Genomic DNA, 17817 nt, shown 5'->3' with positions numbered 1-17817 from the left:
CTTTCCCCTGAAAGTCCTCTGCAGTTGACTGAAGTGATAAACAACAGAGGAAAGGAGTTACTTTGCTAGCAGCTGAAGAAGAGATGACACATAGCTGCTGAGATCAGGGTTTTATAGAGTTGAACATATAAATTTTGATTAAAAAAAAAAGAAAAGAAAAAAAAAAAGAAAAAGAAAACTAAGGCTGAAACATGACATCATTAAGCTAGGGGGAAGTCAGAGTTTAGGATGCTCCCATGAACCTAACACACTTCCCTTTGTCTACAGTCTTGTGTATAATTTACTTAAATTACAGAACTTTCCACCATACATTTACTTTACTCAGGACAGAAAGTTATCTTGTTAATTTACAGATATCCAGTGTTTTCTGTCCACTGTTTGCTGCATGTGCTGTTGTCACACTTAGAGCACACTTTGTACTGGTGAGGTACTCAGGCATTACAGCTGAGGCACCTAGCACAGTCAAACCTGTGCTGCCTCAGCAGGAAGGAGGCAGCAGGAGTAGGCCTGGGAGCAAGGCATGGCAGAGGGGAGGAGGAGAATGGGATCCAGTAAGGTGCTGAGCATCAAAAATTTTCTCAAGCACCTGCAAGCCAAGCCCAGCACTGACAAAAGCTGTCTTGGTTGGTCAAACATCTTAGAACAATACAGAGAGCTAAAAAAGCAATATCAATATATGTGGTAGAAGTTGCAAAAATATTGTTACTACTGATATAACAGCATAATGATAAAAGAGAAATAAGGGTGGTTACTACTTCTAACTGATGCAGCTGAAAAATCAAGCAAAGAGTTGAATGGGTAGGAAAGTGGCATACCAAAAGAGAAAATAAATGGATCAACCAGGAATAAAAAAGAAATGTATTGTTAAAAAAAAAAAAAAAAAACACACACAAACAAACCACCGACAGTGTACATTGATAGGTTTAAAACAGAAATGTAAATGAAAAGGCAAAACCTACATTATCACCCTCAAAAGTAGAGAGTTTAGCCCAGTTGCTAATACACAACTCAGCAAAGTCAGGGGTTTTGCTGACTCTCTGAGAAGCTTCTGAAAAGCCTAACAATTTAAGCGTATGAAAGAACTCTTTGCTTCTTTGAGACATTAAAAAAAAATAAATAAAAATCAGGTTCTCACAACTGCTGTGTGCTACCACAGGGCTTGAATGCATTTTTTAAACACCTGAGAACCATTTCTCTGTAGCTAAGACACCAAAGAGAGATCAAATGAGTGCATAATGGTAAGCATAGGAAGACTTCGTGATGAATATGAAATATCAAACCAGAAAAAGTGCGTTAACAAAAAAATCACAAAAATTTCCAAGAGGACTCAGTACCCTATACGTGCCTCTTGTGGAAAATTTTGCAACTACTTCTGAAGTATCCATATCCACATTTCCATGGTAGTCTAATGAAAGGGAGCAAAAGGCGAATGAACAAACAAAAAATACTTTTGTTTGAATGCTGAACCAAAAAGCTTCAGTAGATAGTTTCAACAGTAAATAGATGCATCACTTAAAACAAAACAAAACAAGAACTCCTTTATTTATAAGCTATTTTTTCAATTAAGATGGCAAAGCATTTCAGATATTATAACCAGTGAAAGATTTGTACCCTAGAATGTCTCTCAGTGAAGACAGTTTTGTCAATCTACTCAGCTTAAGATATGACCCTTATACACTTTGGCTAAAAAATGCTGTCATTTACACAGGTGTATATACAATGACGCAAGCCTCTAGATTTACACAGGTGTGACAGAAGTATTTGGCAGAAATATTTTGCTGATTTAAAAAAAAAAAAGAATCACATCAACTTTTACAGTTGTGTCAAGCTATAACATATTCTGTGATGATGGCACTGCTCCACAGGTTCTTCATAGAACTAAAAATTTTGCACACTGTGTCTAACTAAAGACTAACTCACTGATATCTGTGCTTGGAATTGGTGAACTTAAGACTGCTACACTTAATATCCTCGTGTTTCCTTTTAAAAAGTGACCAATTTATTGTTTAGTATTCTTTTCAGTTCTATATTCATTTTAAAAAGAAATCTAAACACTGCCTAGTTTGTGACCTGTTATTCCTATCATCAGTGTTTTACCTGTATACCCAATTTCCCATTAGTACAGCATTTTCTTACAATAAACAGAACCATATTTTTTTTAATCTTTTTTTTTTTTTTTTTTTTTTTTTTTTTTTTGTAAAACCACAGGACACTGGCAGGACAACTGAAAAGCAAGTTTCATTTCTTGGAGTGTTTTTTTAACATTGCTTTACATTTATTACTTTTTCAGTTTGGTCATGTCTCTAAGTAGTTCTTCCAAGCTTTCTTGCTGTACCTGAAGTAATAAAAATGTGACAATATGAATGTTTTAGTCTTGATTCAGATCTGAGATCTTCTGGCCATGCTAACCAATATGACTCTATAAAAGACTGTCAGATAGATCTGCATTGCAGGTTCTTGAAGATTCTAAGTGTTTTGCCTCTAATTTTAATTAGTTTTGCAGTTAATGTTTGGCCAACTTCAAATTAATTAGTGACTCAAAGAGGAGAAAGAAAAGGGAGAGTTTATTTGAAATGGGCTGCACTTGCTTCAAGTTTCACTTGCTTAAACGGGGTAGCACAAGTATCAGTCCAACAAGGTCACTGTTAAACTTATACTATAATGAAGAGGGAATCAGGCCCAGACCAACCTAATGTCAGCTTTTGATACAGCTGTGGAAATTTTTAGTAGCATTTGGTATTTTCACCAAATCAGAATGTCATTTGGAAACTGAGAGGGAGGTGGGAATCTAAATAAACATCTATGAGGAAAAAAAAAAAAAAAAAAGATAACTGAAGTTTAAAGGGTCATTCCCTTCTCTTCACAGAAAGGACGGTGGAGTGCTCTTCCTGGATTTAACAGTAGGGGCGTGGGAAGCTCTCAGATGTCACAGGGTTGTAGATAACATTTGAACATATGATTAGCTTTTGTGAGCTGTCTTTAGAAACCTTACATTTTTCCCCCCCGCACCTTACCCAGAGATCCTACGTGCTTTCCTTCCCTTGAGGTTTTGGGACACTTAAAATGTTGCTTTGACAAAAATCAAGGATGTGGAGAAGTTTTTCCTGTGTGATGTCATTTTGCTGCCCTTTATAAGCCTCTGCAAAGAAGAAGGGAACCTATCCGAGAATTCTCACTCCAGGCACATGCAAACAAGGGAAAGCAAGAAGCACAGAGGAGTATCAAGTTTCAGATACCAACCAGCCACGACGAACAGAGAGCCATGCAACAGACTAGTCCCTACTGCTGCCTGGAGCACATGCTGCTTGTACTCTGTAGCCTGAAGGCTACAGTCGCCTTTCCCAACTCCTCTCCACTGCTGAATCCCAGCTGGGGGAATGGAGATCGCCTGATGCACCTGTATACATCTTCAGAGAGGAACAGCTTCCATCTCCAAATCAATGCTGATGGCTACATTGATGGTGTTCCTCATCAAACCATATACAGTAAGTAGCTTACTACGGACCCTCAGTCTTTATGGGAACAGGGGAGGGAAGACAAGACTTTTGTTTTCTTGCTACCTGTAGAAAATTCCATCCTCTTGTTAGGCATTGGGACAGAGGAGTATAGCTATGGGTTGGAAAACATACACAATTATAATGCTTCTTTTGATTAACAAATAAAATTGCTTCAAAGAAATATAGCAGGTGGGAAATTTCTTTCATTGTCTCAGAGCACTACATTTCTATGGTTGTTGTAATCCTCTTCAAGCAAAAACTACCTGAATTATCCTTCACTGCATGATTTTACCTACAGTTTCTTGTGGAAGTTCCTATTAGAATTTGGTGATATGTCCCAAAGAGCTACTTCATGTTGCAGTGACAGCATTGTACTGAAGAAAGTCATCGCAGTACCGGTTGGGGAACTGATTGTGTCCACAGAATCTTTATTCTGGGGTAGAGAGCTGCTAAATACTAAAACTAGGTTATGTCCTTTCAAATATAACTGTAGCTCTCTTTATTTAAAATTGGTTTGTAAGGCAACCTTCGAATTCTTATGTCTGAAGAAGGTGCGTGGCACTAATTCAGCAATGTATAGAACATGGGTAAATAAGCATGACATGTTTGATTAAATGGGGGGAAACTGCAGAAGGCCAGACTGTCATAAATGAAGAGCTACGCCTTTGGAGTTCATAAGAAGTAAACATCCCCTTTTGTAACTAAAATCTTCTATCATAGTTTATTTTCATGGAAAATTCAGGTATCCTTGGCTGAATGCCTGCCCAAACAGCATAACTAGTTAAAAAAATGTTGTTGCTCTTGTTGTTTATTTGTTTGTTACATTTTATTTTTTTAAGACATGGGGTTATTTCATAGGATTCCAAAATTACTTCTCTTCTAGCATCACTCAAATCACAAGTAGCTATGCACTATAAAGTCATTTATTTCATTACCACATAGCATGTTCTTCACCCACACAATGCAAAATGTAAACACATCTTGTGATATTTGTGTAGAAGTATATAAGGAAAAAAAAAAAAAAAAGATATTTTGAAAAGTTGTAATTTGTTAAGGAGAAAAAGGGATCAAGTTTCACTATTTTTTCTTTTAAGGAATTGCTGATGAAACACTTTTAGGAATGCCTGTGCTGTCTTGCTGCTATTCTTCCTGCATATTTATAGGTTTTATAAAATTCACTTTTAAGTATGTTGGTCAAGAACCAGGGAGAAATTGTCGACAATAACAGCCAGCAAAATATCACGTTTTGCCAATGTCTGCCTTGAAACAAAACCACCTATATTTGGAATGGTAGAATAGTGGAAATCAGACAAAGGGGTCATGAAAGGGAAGGTGACTGAATCTCTGCCAGGTCGCCACAGTGCCACTCAGACACCAGGTAAATAAGAAGTCCAAAGTGCTGCACAGACTGGGCAGAGGCTGGGTGTATACACCTCTCCTGGGTAGGACCTAAGGGTTACAGAGGACACCAAATCAAATACAGCACACTCAGTTTGAGAAGATGACAAGCCATCTACTGTGATCAGTGGATCAGGGGAAGTTAGTTTTCCCCCTTTAGTTGTCATGAGGGAAACTGCACTTGGAGTACTATAGCAACCCCAGTTCAAGATGCATGTGGAGAAACTGGAAATGGTCTAGCAGAGGGTTTGCAGATTGCCCAGGCACCTTGAGCACAAACTTTTGAAAAAGATTTAAGGAGGTGATCTTTTTAACACAACAAAAAGGAGGTTAAAGATAATCTAATACCACGTAGCAGTGGCTATAGGGCAGTCATAAAGATGAGGGATCCAAACTCCTCGTTGTCATTGCTAGTGACAGAAGAAAGGGTAATAGCCCCAAATTGGGGTTTGGGACTTCAATTAGGATGTTAGAATAAAATTGTCTTTGAGATTCTACTACCGTACTGGAACAGGGCACCCAGAGAGTTGGTAGCATTTCCACCCTGGGAGCTGTCCAAAGCTCAGACAAAGCCACAGCTAGATCTAGGGTGCACAATAGTCTCAATTCACATGGTAAGTGGGTTCAGACTCCTCAGAGGACACTTCCAGTCACCATTTCTGTGGACCAGTAAGGCAAAGGCGCAATGTCAAACTGGGTCCTGGATTTGACATCTTTGTTTTCTTAAACAGGTGCCTTAATGATCAAGTCTGAGGGTGCTGGCTGTGTAATAATCACAGGTGTGAAGAGTGGACGCTACCTATGCATGGACATGAAAGGAAACATCTTTGGATCGGTGAGCCACCTTTACTAAGACTCATTTAGGGCAAATCTGTATAGCTACAGCAGGAGGATTCAGGCTTAAGCAAGCTGACAACCTGCCATTTAAATTAAACTTTCCTCTCTTTTTTGTTTGTGTTAAATTGTAGAGCTGAATTCCTGCTGGGATAAATGAGAGCAGAATGAGATCCAATGAGATCTTACAGTCTTGCTGTAGTGTAGATCCACAGGTTGGGAGTAGCTCAAACAATGCAGACCTCTGAAAGAAAACAGTGCTATCTGAATAATACCTAAGTTGAAAATGTAGGCACCCATAATAGATTTGCGTTTAACTGAGCTTGAAAACACCCTGCTGAAAGAGCTCATTCCTCTTTCCATCTTTAATTGGTACTTGTCTTTTACCAATTGCCTTTGATCACAGTTGTCACAGTTGTCTTTTTTTTTTTTTTTAAGCATTACTTCAGTCAAGAGGACTGTGTGTTCAACCATAGGACACTGGAAAATGGATATGATGTGTACCAATCTCCCAAGCACAACTTTCTGGTTAGTTTAGGCAGAGTTAAACAAGCTTTCTTCCCTGGTATGAATCCACCACCGTACTCCCAGTTTTTGTCCAGAAGAAATGAAATCCCTTTGTTTCGATTCAACACACCTGAACCCCACAGAAATACTAGAAGTGCAGATATTGATCCAATGGATCCTCACCAGATCCTGGTCCCACAGAGAAAGGTCTCTGCATTAGGATCTCAGCTGCAGCTACAAACAGACTTTTCCCACATGCCCAGGGAACCCATGAGAATCAATCAGAATGATGTGGTGAACCCAGATGACCCACATGCCATGATGGATGCCAGGAGGTATGCAAGTCCTCGCTTTTATATTACAAGATAACTGGGGCCACCTGCAAATTGATGACATGCGTGAGTGAATATAATAGACAAAAGGAGGTGCCTAGCACACTCAATTTCTGACTCTTAAGATGGCTATTAGAAAACTGAAAGATACTGGGAAAAAATACTGTATTTCAAATTCTGTCCTTACAGATGACAGCTTACTGAAAAAAAAGAAAAGAAAAAAAAATAGAGTTGCACTCTGCTTTACTGGAAAGAAGAAATTTTCAAAAAGAATAATACAAACCAAATATTCTAGGGTCTGAATTACCCTTGGTATGCATCAGTGAGAAACAAAATTCACTGGAATGAATGGGAAACTGATGTAGCTTGGAAGATACTTGGGCCCTGGAGCAATTGATATTCCAGCAGAGGCAGAGAATCCTCTTACCAGCTCACTTGCAAGCACAGCAGACTAACTAACCAATGGTGTGTTATATTATTATATAAAATTTATTATATATGTTTTTAGCTGTTAAGATTGGAACTTTGTCTCTTTTCATGCCTATAAGAGTTGAAAAGTGACCACTCTGCTGTTAAAAACAAACAAACAAACAAACAAACAAACAAAAAACAGCACACATGGAAAATGTAACAACTGACAGGAGAACAAGGATCAAATAATTTTGTTTAGGAAGAGTCATTTCTGACACATCTTGATTCCAAGATGAGGTTTAGAAACAGAGGAGCTGATTTCACCATTTTCTTAAGTCCTTTTCTGTCACACCTCTCTATTCACTTAGTTGTAATGATGTGAAACATAATGTAGAAACATTCATTAATTTTGCATATTTCCAACAGAGACATAAGTAACAGAAATATTAATAACCAATAATGTGTCAAATAGGTTGTTTTGTTTGTTTGTTTGTTTTGTACAGTGTTTAACTCTGCACAGTGCTTGGGGAAAAAAGTCCCCGCAAATTACGCCTCATAGACATTAAAATATTAACAGTTAATGCAGACTCTCATCTAATAAGTGAAAATGAGTTGTGTATTTAGAAAAGGAGAATCTAAGTTTGGCATCAATGTTTTTATCTAATTCTGAGCAGGTATCAGATAATTTATGTCTGTAAGAATGAAATGACCTTAATGTGATCAAATCTCTAAATGTTGACAAAATTTAGACATCTAGATTGGAAAATGCTATGGTAAGTTTATTTGTCAAAATATAACCTCAATATATACATTTGACATTTACAAATCTTTAGTTAAGATGAGATATGTGCAGAGCAGAGCTTTTCATTGTAATTTAGGTGTCAAACTGTTAACTGGTAGAATTCAGTATAGCTTCACTGGTTTTAATGAAGCTATATTCAGGACTCAAAATTGTACACATATTTAGTTATTTTTCTCCTTTATTTCTTTTACTTTTAATCCTATCTTCCTTGGAGTAAATTTGAGTAATTCTGAAAAAGCTATTCTTGATGTACTCCAGCAGAAATCAATAGCATCAGAAATCAACAGCTGGAGAAAAATCCAGTGTGGTGGATATATGAGAAGGGTTTTACATCTTGGTGTGCATGTGCTTTCTGTCAAGATGCAGACCCTTCTGTTTTGTTTACTTAGTATATTTAACAGTCTGACACCATTCTGAAAATAGTACATTTGGCCAGTTTTATTGGCAATAACACAAAATATGTCAGGCTAGATTCTGGTTCTGTTCTTCCTACTGTCTGGTGAAGTAATTCACTGAAGTGACTGGAACTGCATCACTGTAACAAGATCAAAGTAAGACCCACTAAGTTCTTTTTTTTTCATGGAAATTCTGGATTTAGCACAGGGTCTGTCCTGCTGACAGCATTTAAAACATATTTATATATGCATATATAGTGATACACATACAAAATATTTATTTATTTACAACCTCCAGGTAGTTATGTTAGGATAATCATAAGGCCTGATTCTGCTGCTACAATAGTTTTGCCACTTGGCATGATTCTCAATTCATACAAGTACCCAGGAGCACAGGACAATCCAAATGATTAGGATTAGATCAAGAATTGGGTCTCACAATTTATTATTTTTCATCCTCTAAATTCATCATGTTTATAATTATCTTCTAAGGAAAATAAGTGATTATAATGGACTGGGAGAATTGAAGAGCAGGGGTTGTGTATTTTCTTGCTTATTCAAAATACCACAAGACTCTTTACCTTGTTGTTTATGTGGTGAACAGGTATCATTTTATTTGTGTTTCAGTTTAATATTTTTACTTATTTCTTTACCATTCTTCTTGGCTTTTTCTCCTTGACACCTCTGGACTGCAATCACACAAGCAAAAGTTTAATTTTGCATAAATTGTTCTAAGCTTCAGAGAGCGCTCCAGGTCTATGAGTCAATATATTTATAACAGTTTTAATCGTGAAAAATTCTGTCTCAATCCATATCAAGCTTTGATGACAAAATCCTGTGGGGTTATATCTCTATGCCATCTCTATATTTATGCATCATAACAAAGTAAGAAGGGTTGCTCACTCCATGAGTAGCCAGGAGATTTAGTCCCTATGCTAAGAGTGAATGCACGGTAATTTTTGCATCAAAAACATATTTGTAATTACAAAGAAATGTAGTGAATGTGTCAAAAGAATTAGTTGTTCAAAGGAGATGCTGGCCATCACCAGCTAGTAAGAAAGCATTACTTTATATTTTAATATTGCAATATTTATTTATTTATTGGAGTGGGTCTGAAGTCCCATATAATATTTATAAATATTTATATCAATGTATTATAGTGACCATTTCCTTTTATAAAATACCAATAAACTTTTCTTTCTCTCAGAGTGGTGGATTTTGCATTGTTTGTTCAAGCCCCCCATTTCAGAAAAAACTTGAATGGACAAATGGTACTACCTGTGTCTGATAAGTGAGTCCTACTGTCCTCTGTGATTCTCAGCTTCATAGATTGCAGGTTCCTGGGTTTTTCATGTACCAAACCTGCGAAAGTTGTGCGAAAGATGATGAGAAAAACAAAGCCTTAGTGGGTCTAAACTGACTGTGAAGAGATTGTCACCTTTACAGGGAAACTGCTTGTGCAACACAGAAGTAATGGAAAACTGCTGGTCTAACAGTTCGGTCCTACTGGGAAATGCTTGTGATCCTGACTCAATCTTATAATAAAAGGCATTAGGTAAATTACTGTTACTTCTATCTTATTGCTGCTCATACAAAGTATTCTTTCTCCATTCCTAAGGCCATGATCAGGCTGTTTTGCAGCAAACAGGTCACAGATTGAAAAAAATTGCAGATACTCCCTTTCTGCAATGGTATCCAGGCCCACAAAGACCTAACAGACACCCTCAAAATGGCAAAGGGCCCATGGGTCTGATAAATTTTCTCTTTGTAGTGCTCCCTCACCACAGACACTCTGTTGATCTCTGTACTGTACACTCACTCTTAGTTATATATATTATATTACATATAAAATATATATATATTATATATATATATATAATATTATAATATATATATATTATATTGTACCACAGTACTGTTGCACTTTGTGACCAGGAAGAGAGTGGTCTTCAGTGGGAGAGAGATATCAGGTAGGTGGGGGTCTCTCCTCTCTCCTCCAAGACCCCTTTCTCCTCCCATTGCTGTAAGTTTAAACCTGTGTACTTGAAGGAGGAAGAAACACAGCAGAAATATTCAATAAACATTGAAGCACATGAAAAACTTTATAGAAACTTCATTAAAAAATCAGCTTGTATCATTTAGTTTTACACACATTTGAAATCTCCATACTGCCTTGGGACCTTTTGAGCTCATTCACAGTAAGGTGTGCACAGAGAAATAAAAAGAAGCATGCTGCAGAGCAACCATACCATGAAGAAGAAATGGACTAGGAGATTTCTGGAATGTATGGAGGATAACTTCTTCACACAGGTGATGAGGGAGCCAACCAGGGAAGGTTGACTTGTTTGTTAACAGGGAAGGTCTTGTGGGGCTTGTTGACTGGAAGTGATCTTGGGCACAGTGATCTTGAGATGAAAAAAATTCACAATCCTTGGGAAACCAAGGAGGGTGATCAGCAGAGCTCTGCATTTTTGGAGGACTGCTTTTGGCCTATTTAGGGACCTTGTTGACAGAGTCACTTTTGGAGGCAGTTCTAAAGGGTAAAGGAATCCAGGAAGGCTGAACATTCTTCAAGAATGAAATCTTGAAGGCACAGGAGCAGGCTGTCCCTGTGTGCCAAAAGACAAGCTGGTGAGGAAGAAGAGCATCCTTGCAGTTCTTTTGGAACTCAGAAAGAAAAAGAAAGTTGGAAGAAGGTTGAAGAAAACATGGGAGGACTACAAAGATCCTTTATTGTTTGTGGGAAGCAATATAGTGATGAGAGATGAGGAAAAGGCTGTAGTGCTTAATGCCTTCTATGCCTCAGTCTTTATTAGTAGGACTAATTGTTCTTGGGGTACACAGCCCACTCAGCTGGAAGACAGAGACAGGGAGAAGAATGAAGCCCTTATAATCCAAGAGGAAATCTGAGGAACCTGATCTTCTTCTATAAGATGACATGCTTACAGGACAGGGGAAAAGGTGTGGTTGGTGTTTACTCAGACTTTAGCAAAGCATGTGATACTATTTCCCATAGCATTCTCATGGAGGAACTGGCTGCTCACAGCGTGGAGGGATGTACTGTTTGCTAGGTAAAAAATTGGCAGGATGGCTGGGCCCAAAGGGTCATTGTGAATGGAGTTATATCCAGTTGGAGGATGAGTGGTGTTCCCCAGGGCTCAGTCTTGGGGACAAGTGAGGTGGGACTGACAGTCCTCTTGAGGGTAGGAAGACTTTGCAGAGGGCTCTGGATAGGCTAGATCAATAAGCTGTGTCCAACTGTATGGCATGCAACAAGGCTAAGTGCCAGATCCTGCACTTGGGTCATAACAACCCAATACAGTGGTATAGGCTTGGGACAGAGTGGCAGGAAAGTTGCCCTGGTCGATAGCCAGCTGAACATGAGCCAGCAGTGTGCTCAGGTGGCCACAAAGGCCAATGGCATCTTGGTGTGTATCAGAAATAGCATGGCAGAGGACTAGGGATTCTGTGATTCTATGCCCACAGGCACCCACCAGTGACTGTTTCAGCTCTCAAAGGATTCTCTTTCACACCATCTCCCGCATCATGGGGAGAGGTTCCTTCCTTCCTTTTGCAGCACCATGCATACTTTCTTTCTAAAACCAGACACAGAGAAGGAAACCCATCCCACCTCAGGCTTACCATCTCACTGGTCTATTGTGTAGTTTATGGCATCTGTCACTTCCCAGTCTTTTGTTCCCCCTGGGTTATTTCTGCATCTGAGCAGAATTCAGCCTTGATGTGTCAGAGAAGGATAATGTGGCACAATAATCACCTAATTAGTCTTACAGCATTTTTCTCACTGTTCATTATTGCTTACTCACAAGCCCACATAGAACAACAGCTCCCACATAAATTCAGCTGTGGATTTATCTTCTTCTATACAACTGTGAATTGAATGGAGCATCTATTTACTTCTGTAAGGATGAAAGGAAATCTAACCCAATGTGGCTTTAATCTAAATTATATTTCTTCTGACTCTCCCGTCTGTCACACAGATGTGCATAGAGAACATGCCTCATGTTGGGTCATATGAGTCAATGTGCCACATGCTTGCTATGGATTATCATGTTGTCCCAAGTAGCTTCAAATCAAATATAATACACAGTGTTCACAGAACAGGACCCCTAGGCTCTGGGGTGATGCAAAGAGATGATAAAGGCAGTGAGAACATGGGGAAGGACGGAGCCCTGCTGCTTACCCTCCCTGCCTCTCATTATGGGGTTGTCCTACAGCAAGACACAACCCCCCTGTGAACACCATTGCTGCTGATACAGAGCCCCCAGGATCTAGGCTGGATCCCAGCAGCCCACTCTGGGGAGCACTAAAATGTTCTAGACAGGAGTGCGCCAGTGTATAAGAAACATAGTTTTTCAGATCTTCATATCCTAGGCAGAACCTGACTAGTTTGGTGGCCTTCTATGATGAAGTGACTGCATAAGATAACAAGGGAAGAGCAATTTATATCACCTACATGGACTTCTGTAAGGCCTTTGACACAGTCCCACATGACATCCTGATCTCCAGATTGGAGGGATATGTATTTGATGGTTGGACCATTCAGTGGATAAGGATAGGCTCGAAGGCTGCACCCAGAGAGTGGTGGTCAATGATTCTATGTCCAGGAGGGGGCCAGTGATAAGTAGTGTCCCTCAGGGGCCTGTCTTGGGACTGGTACACTTGAAATCTTTATCAACGACATAGACAATGGGATTGAGTGCACCCTCAGCAAGTTTGCAGATGACACCAAGCTGAGTGGTGCAGTCAATGCAACAGAAGGAAGGGATTCCATCAAAAGGGACCTGGACAAGCTTGAGAAGTGGGACCACGTGAACTTAATGAGGTTCAATGAGTCTAAGTGCAAGGTGCTGCAACTGGGGTAATCCCAACAGGAGTACAAACTGGGTGAAGAGCTCCTCAAGAGCAGCCCTGCAGAGAAGGACTTGGGGGCTCTGGTGGACAAAAAGCTCAATGTGAGCCAGCAGTGTATGCTTGCAGCCCAGAAAGCCAACTGCATCCTGGGCTGCATCAAGAGAGGAGTGGTCAGCAGGTCAAGGGAGGTGGTTGTCATCCTCTGCTCGGCCCTCGTGAGTCCCCATTTTAAATTTGATGTCAGGAGGAAATTCTTCACTCAGAGAGTGGGGAGGCACTGGAACAGGTTGCCGAGAGAGGTGGTGGTTGCCCCATTCCTAGAGGTGTTCAAGCCCAAGCTGGATGGGGCTTTGAGCAACCTATTCTAGTGGGAGGAGGGTTGGAACTAGATGATCTTTATGGTCCTTTCCAACCCAAGCTATTCTATGATTCTATGGTCCGCATACTTGCTGAAGGTGCACTCAATCCCACTGTCCTAGTTGCCAACAAAGATGTTAATTAATACCAATCCCAACAGAAACCCCTGAGGGATTCCACTCATCTCTCATCTCTACCTGGACATAAAGCTGTTGACTGCAATTCCCTGTGTGCAGCTATTCAGCACATTCCTTTTCTACTGAGTGGTCCAGATAGTCCTTTGCACAAGTCCAGATAGATGACATCAGTTGCTTATACTGTTTCTTGTCAACAGCTCCTTCAGGACTATGTCCTATGGCTGTGGTTTACATCTGTTTTTATTCCTCATGTACGAATCGGTTAAAACAGTTTTGTTACAGGCTTGAAATATTTTATTGTATTTTCATAGGTTTGACAGTACTCTGTGTGCTTTCAGGGCATATTGGTAGGACAAGACCCCACGTACCACTGCTGCACAGACTATCACCTGCAGCAAAAACACTGTCAGCTTAGTAGGAGATCAAGGAGCCTGACCCCATATTGACCACAGGGCGTGATCACCCTGGTGTGAAGTTACCTCTTGCTTCTTTACAGACCTGACATGATGGTGAAAGACAAGGAGAAAAAGGAGAAGGAAAGGGAGTGGCTGACAAATGGCAGGTGACTATCTGATTACATGGTATTACCCAGAGCTTGGCAGTTTGTCGCAGCATGACAATTTCAAGCTGGATTTGCCTTCAGAGCACGGAACCTTGCAGAGGAGGAGGAAGGAATGAAGTAAGTGTGTGACAGGAAAGCAGAAATTAGAGAAATAGCATGGAAATCCAAGGAAGGGAACACATAGCATCAGTACCAGCATGCTGTAGAGGTTCAAGAAGGGTACAGTAGTTAGGCACTGTGGTATAAGGAGCACATGGACAGGAATATCTATTGCAATCAAAGATCACCACAGTTGAGAACAATGCATGAAATACAAGTCATGCTGAAGTCCATACTGTTCTCTGTGGTTTGACTCCTTTTAGTATAAATGACCAATATTTAGGTGGAAATCACAGGATAGTTGTGGATGTGCTGTATGGTGCAAAATTCTTCTAAGCCATTAAAACACAGAGAAAAATTAAGTTGATACATCAGAGGGAAAAATAATTACCTGCTGGTTAAAAAAAATAAATAATGATGTTCTGAGCTGTTCCATAGAGTTTGGGATGAATCTGGACCCACTTAAAGTGAAATACAAATGCACAAATATCCATGTTGTGACCTCAGCATTGGGTTATGAAATTAATGTCTGCACTACAGGCTCTGCTTCCAGTAGATGGATATACCAGAAAAAAGCACGCAGAATCTCACATTTGGTATTGCATTAAAGTACCCTTTTATGGAGGAAAAAATAAAGTGGCCTACTTCATTTGGCTGGGTGGGGTTTTGGAATTATAGTAGCTTGATGTAACCTTCTTCTACCTTCTCTCTAGAGGTCCTCATACTGCCTTTGGCCAGTGCTCTCTTCTCCAGAGCAGATGCAGATGCAAGGACAAGGAGCAGAAGGGATTAAGCTAGACACTTACACAGCCCCCAGCTATTCTGCCTATTGCTGTATTTCACCTCATTGCAAATTGTGCAATTTTACAAACTACTCTTCTGTAATAATCCTGTAATCCTTTCCTCTTCCCAAACTTTCAAAATGTATACAGCAACAAGCTTGTAAGACTTCCAACAAATTTTTCCTTCATTCTTTAATAATAATAACAGACAGCATAAAGCCCAGAACAAAAGTTTTTGCAAAACATTGATAAGCCCCTCGGTTTCCTTTTGGTATGGGCTAGGCTGCCGGTGGACTTGCCAGCACAAGATCAAAGGCTGTTAGTGCTTTAGGTATAATCACAGAATGTTAGGGATTGGAAGGGACCTTGAAAGATCATCTAGTCCAATCCCCCTGCCAGAGCAGGAACACTTAAATCATGTCACACAGGAACACATTCAGATGGGATTTCAAAGTGTCCAGAGAAGGAAACTCCACAACCACCCTGGGCAGCCTGTTCCAGTGTTCTGTCACCCTCAGCATTATAAAGTTTTGTCCCATAATTAAGTGGAACCTCCTATGTTTCAGCTTGCACCCATTGACCCTTGTCCTATCATTGGCTGTCACCAAGAAGAGCCTGGTTCCTTACTCCTGACACTCACCCTTTACATATTTATAAACATTAATGAGGTCACCCCTCAGTCTCCTCTTCTCCAAGCTAAAGAGACCCAGCTCCCTCTGCCTTTCCTCATAAAGGAGATGCCACATTCCCTTAATTGTGGTTGAGTTCTCTTCATCACCCACCATTTTTTTTTTTGTCTTCCCTACCCTTGTCTTCACCCTTACCTTGATTTAACAGGGATTCACTCTTTTTTGATTACTTGCCTGATTCTGTGCTTTTCAGAAGATCACAGACCCTCTGAGAAAGTCCACAGTCAGGAAGGGAGGAAGAGGCTTCCGGGAGGATTTATGCTGAAGTTGGAAGACAAAAAACATTTCTGTAGCCTTATCACATAAGCACATGTGATTTTCACAGGCATGAATGAAGTTTTATTTTTACTATTCAAAAACAAGAGCAGCATAAATAAAAAAGCCTGCTAGTCACAGGCTTCATTCAATACCAATGAAGGTAATGAGGCTACTCAAACAAATACGAGAACCCTGAAGTTTTTTACTTGGAGTTGCTGTCCTTCCAGCAGAGGAAGATGAAGCATGAAAGTTCACACCTGGTTCAGACTCCTGTCCCTGATGACATTTGTTTTAGATCCTAAAGCATGATGATTCACAGCCCAACCAGAACTTTTGTGTTTCCTTTATTCTTTTAATTCTCCAAGTCTTCTCTAACCTACCAGATCCCATTCTAATTTGCATTGATAAATGCTTGATCTGGGTAATAACTTACAGAAATCTGAAAACTTTATTATTAACTTAATTGAGGAAAATGTGATTTTGCTGAAGCAAGGGAAAACTCCACACTGCAAGCAGCAGACTGAGTAAGCATGAACCTGTTCCAGAACTCTGGGCAAAACTTCATCCCCAACAGTTCTTCACTTCATTTGAACAACCTCTGGTGCATAAGCCAGGAGACTGCTTGCTGAGGCAAAGGAACAATCCTAGACACGGCACAAATGTTTTCAGAACTGATTTTAAGACCTAAGAAGTAGTAAGACCAGCAATATAACTAAAGGTAACCTCAATTTCTATGATTTTTGATGCTTTGCTGTTGGAAATTCTTCTGCAGAGTAAGCCTCTCCTCCAACCTTACGCTGAGCATGTAAACAAGATGCAAGACTTGTAATATTCATCTGCACATCAGTGAACTTCATTCTTGTCTTAGCTTTCAGGGTAAGCAACTTACCTAGGAAGGTACAGTTTAGAAAGAGGAGCTTTCTTATATGAAATCATAGAATGGCTTGGGTTGGAAGGGCCCTTAAAAATTATCTAATTCCACCCCACTGCCATAGGTAGGGATGCCACCCACTAGATCAGTTTGCCCAGGGACTCATCCTGGTCTTGAACACCTCCAGGGATGGGGTATCCAAAACATCTATGGACAACCTGTTCCAGTGCCTCACTGTCCTCCGAGTGAAGAATTTCCTCCCAACATTGCATCTAAATCTTCCCTCATTTAATTTAAAACCATTCCCCTTGTGCTGTCATTATCTGATTGAGCAAAATATTGTCTGCCTCCTCCCAAAACTAAACATGCATTAAACACCAACTCCTGGACCTATTGATAAAAGGCAAACTTTTACAAAATGCTGTTGGTGTTTATTTAAGTAATGAAGGGCTTTGATTTAACTTGTGCCATTGGCTTGCATTTTCAAGGTAGAGTTACATTTCTCAGCTCCTCCTCAAAGGTGACAAAAATTAGTATTGCAGGTGCAATCTCATCACTGCTCATACAATGGCATTAATGTCTCTGGTCAAGGTAAGGAGTCATCTTTCAGGATTAGGCTTATCTTTCTAAATACAACAACACCAACTACCCATAGTAAGTAAGAGATTTATATTACACAAATTATTCTCCTCTGTTGGTCTCAGCAATTTAACCCCATGCCTCAATTTCATCGTTTCTTTCCCTACATGATATTCTGATCCACTTACTTATTGATAATGCCTCCCCACACTTCCACATTCCTCAGTATTTTTACTCAAAGTCGTTAAAAAAAAAGCCCCATGAGGAACCTACTCTCAGTGCTCAAACTCGAATGCTATTACTTAATCATATGTCTGGAAACTGCTTGGATACCTATTTCACTTTCTTTCCCTAGTAACACTTATTTTTTTCCAGTTGAGCTGAGGGTTCATGCCATTGCGTTGTATCAAGTGATCAATTAAAATTCACCTGAAT

General features: G+C 39.8%; 1 protein-coding gene across 1 annotated transcript; it reads left to right on the top strand.

Annotated features, from left to right (window-relative positions):
* Nucleotides 1–3262: 3262 nt before the first annotated feature.
* On the top strand, nucleotides 3263–6605 carry FGF23 (fibroblast growth factor 23). Its single transcript, XM_032180947.1, has 3 exons — nucleotides 3263–3485; nucleotides 5627–5730; nucleotides 6168–6605. The coding sequence occupies exons 1-3, from the start codon at nucleotides 3263–3265 to the stop codon at nucleotides 6603–6605; spliced, it is 765 nt and encodes a 254-aa protein (XP_032036838.1).
* The last annotated feature ends 11212 nt before the right edge of the window (nucleotides 6606–17817 follow it).

The sequence above is a fragment of the Aythya fuligula genome, chromosome 1 (assembly GCF_009819795.1).
Source record: "Aythya fuligula isolate bAytFul2 chromosome 1, bAytFul2.pri, whole genome shotgun sequence".
NCBI lineage: Eukaryota > Metazoa > Chordata > Aves > Anseriformes > Anatidae > Aythya > Aythya fuligula.
Note: the sequence above shows the minus strand (reverse complement) of the source record. Positions and strands in the feature narration are given on the sequence as shown.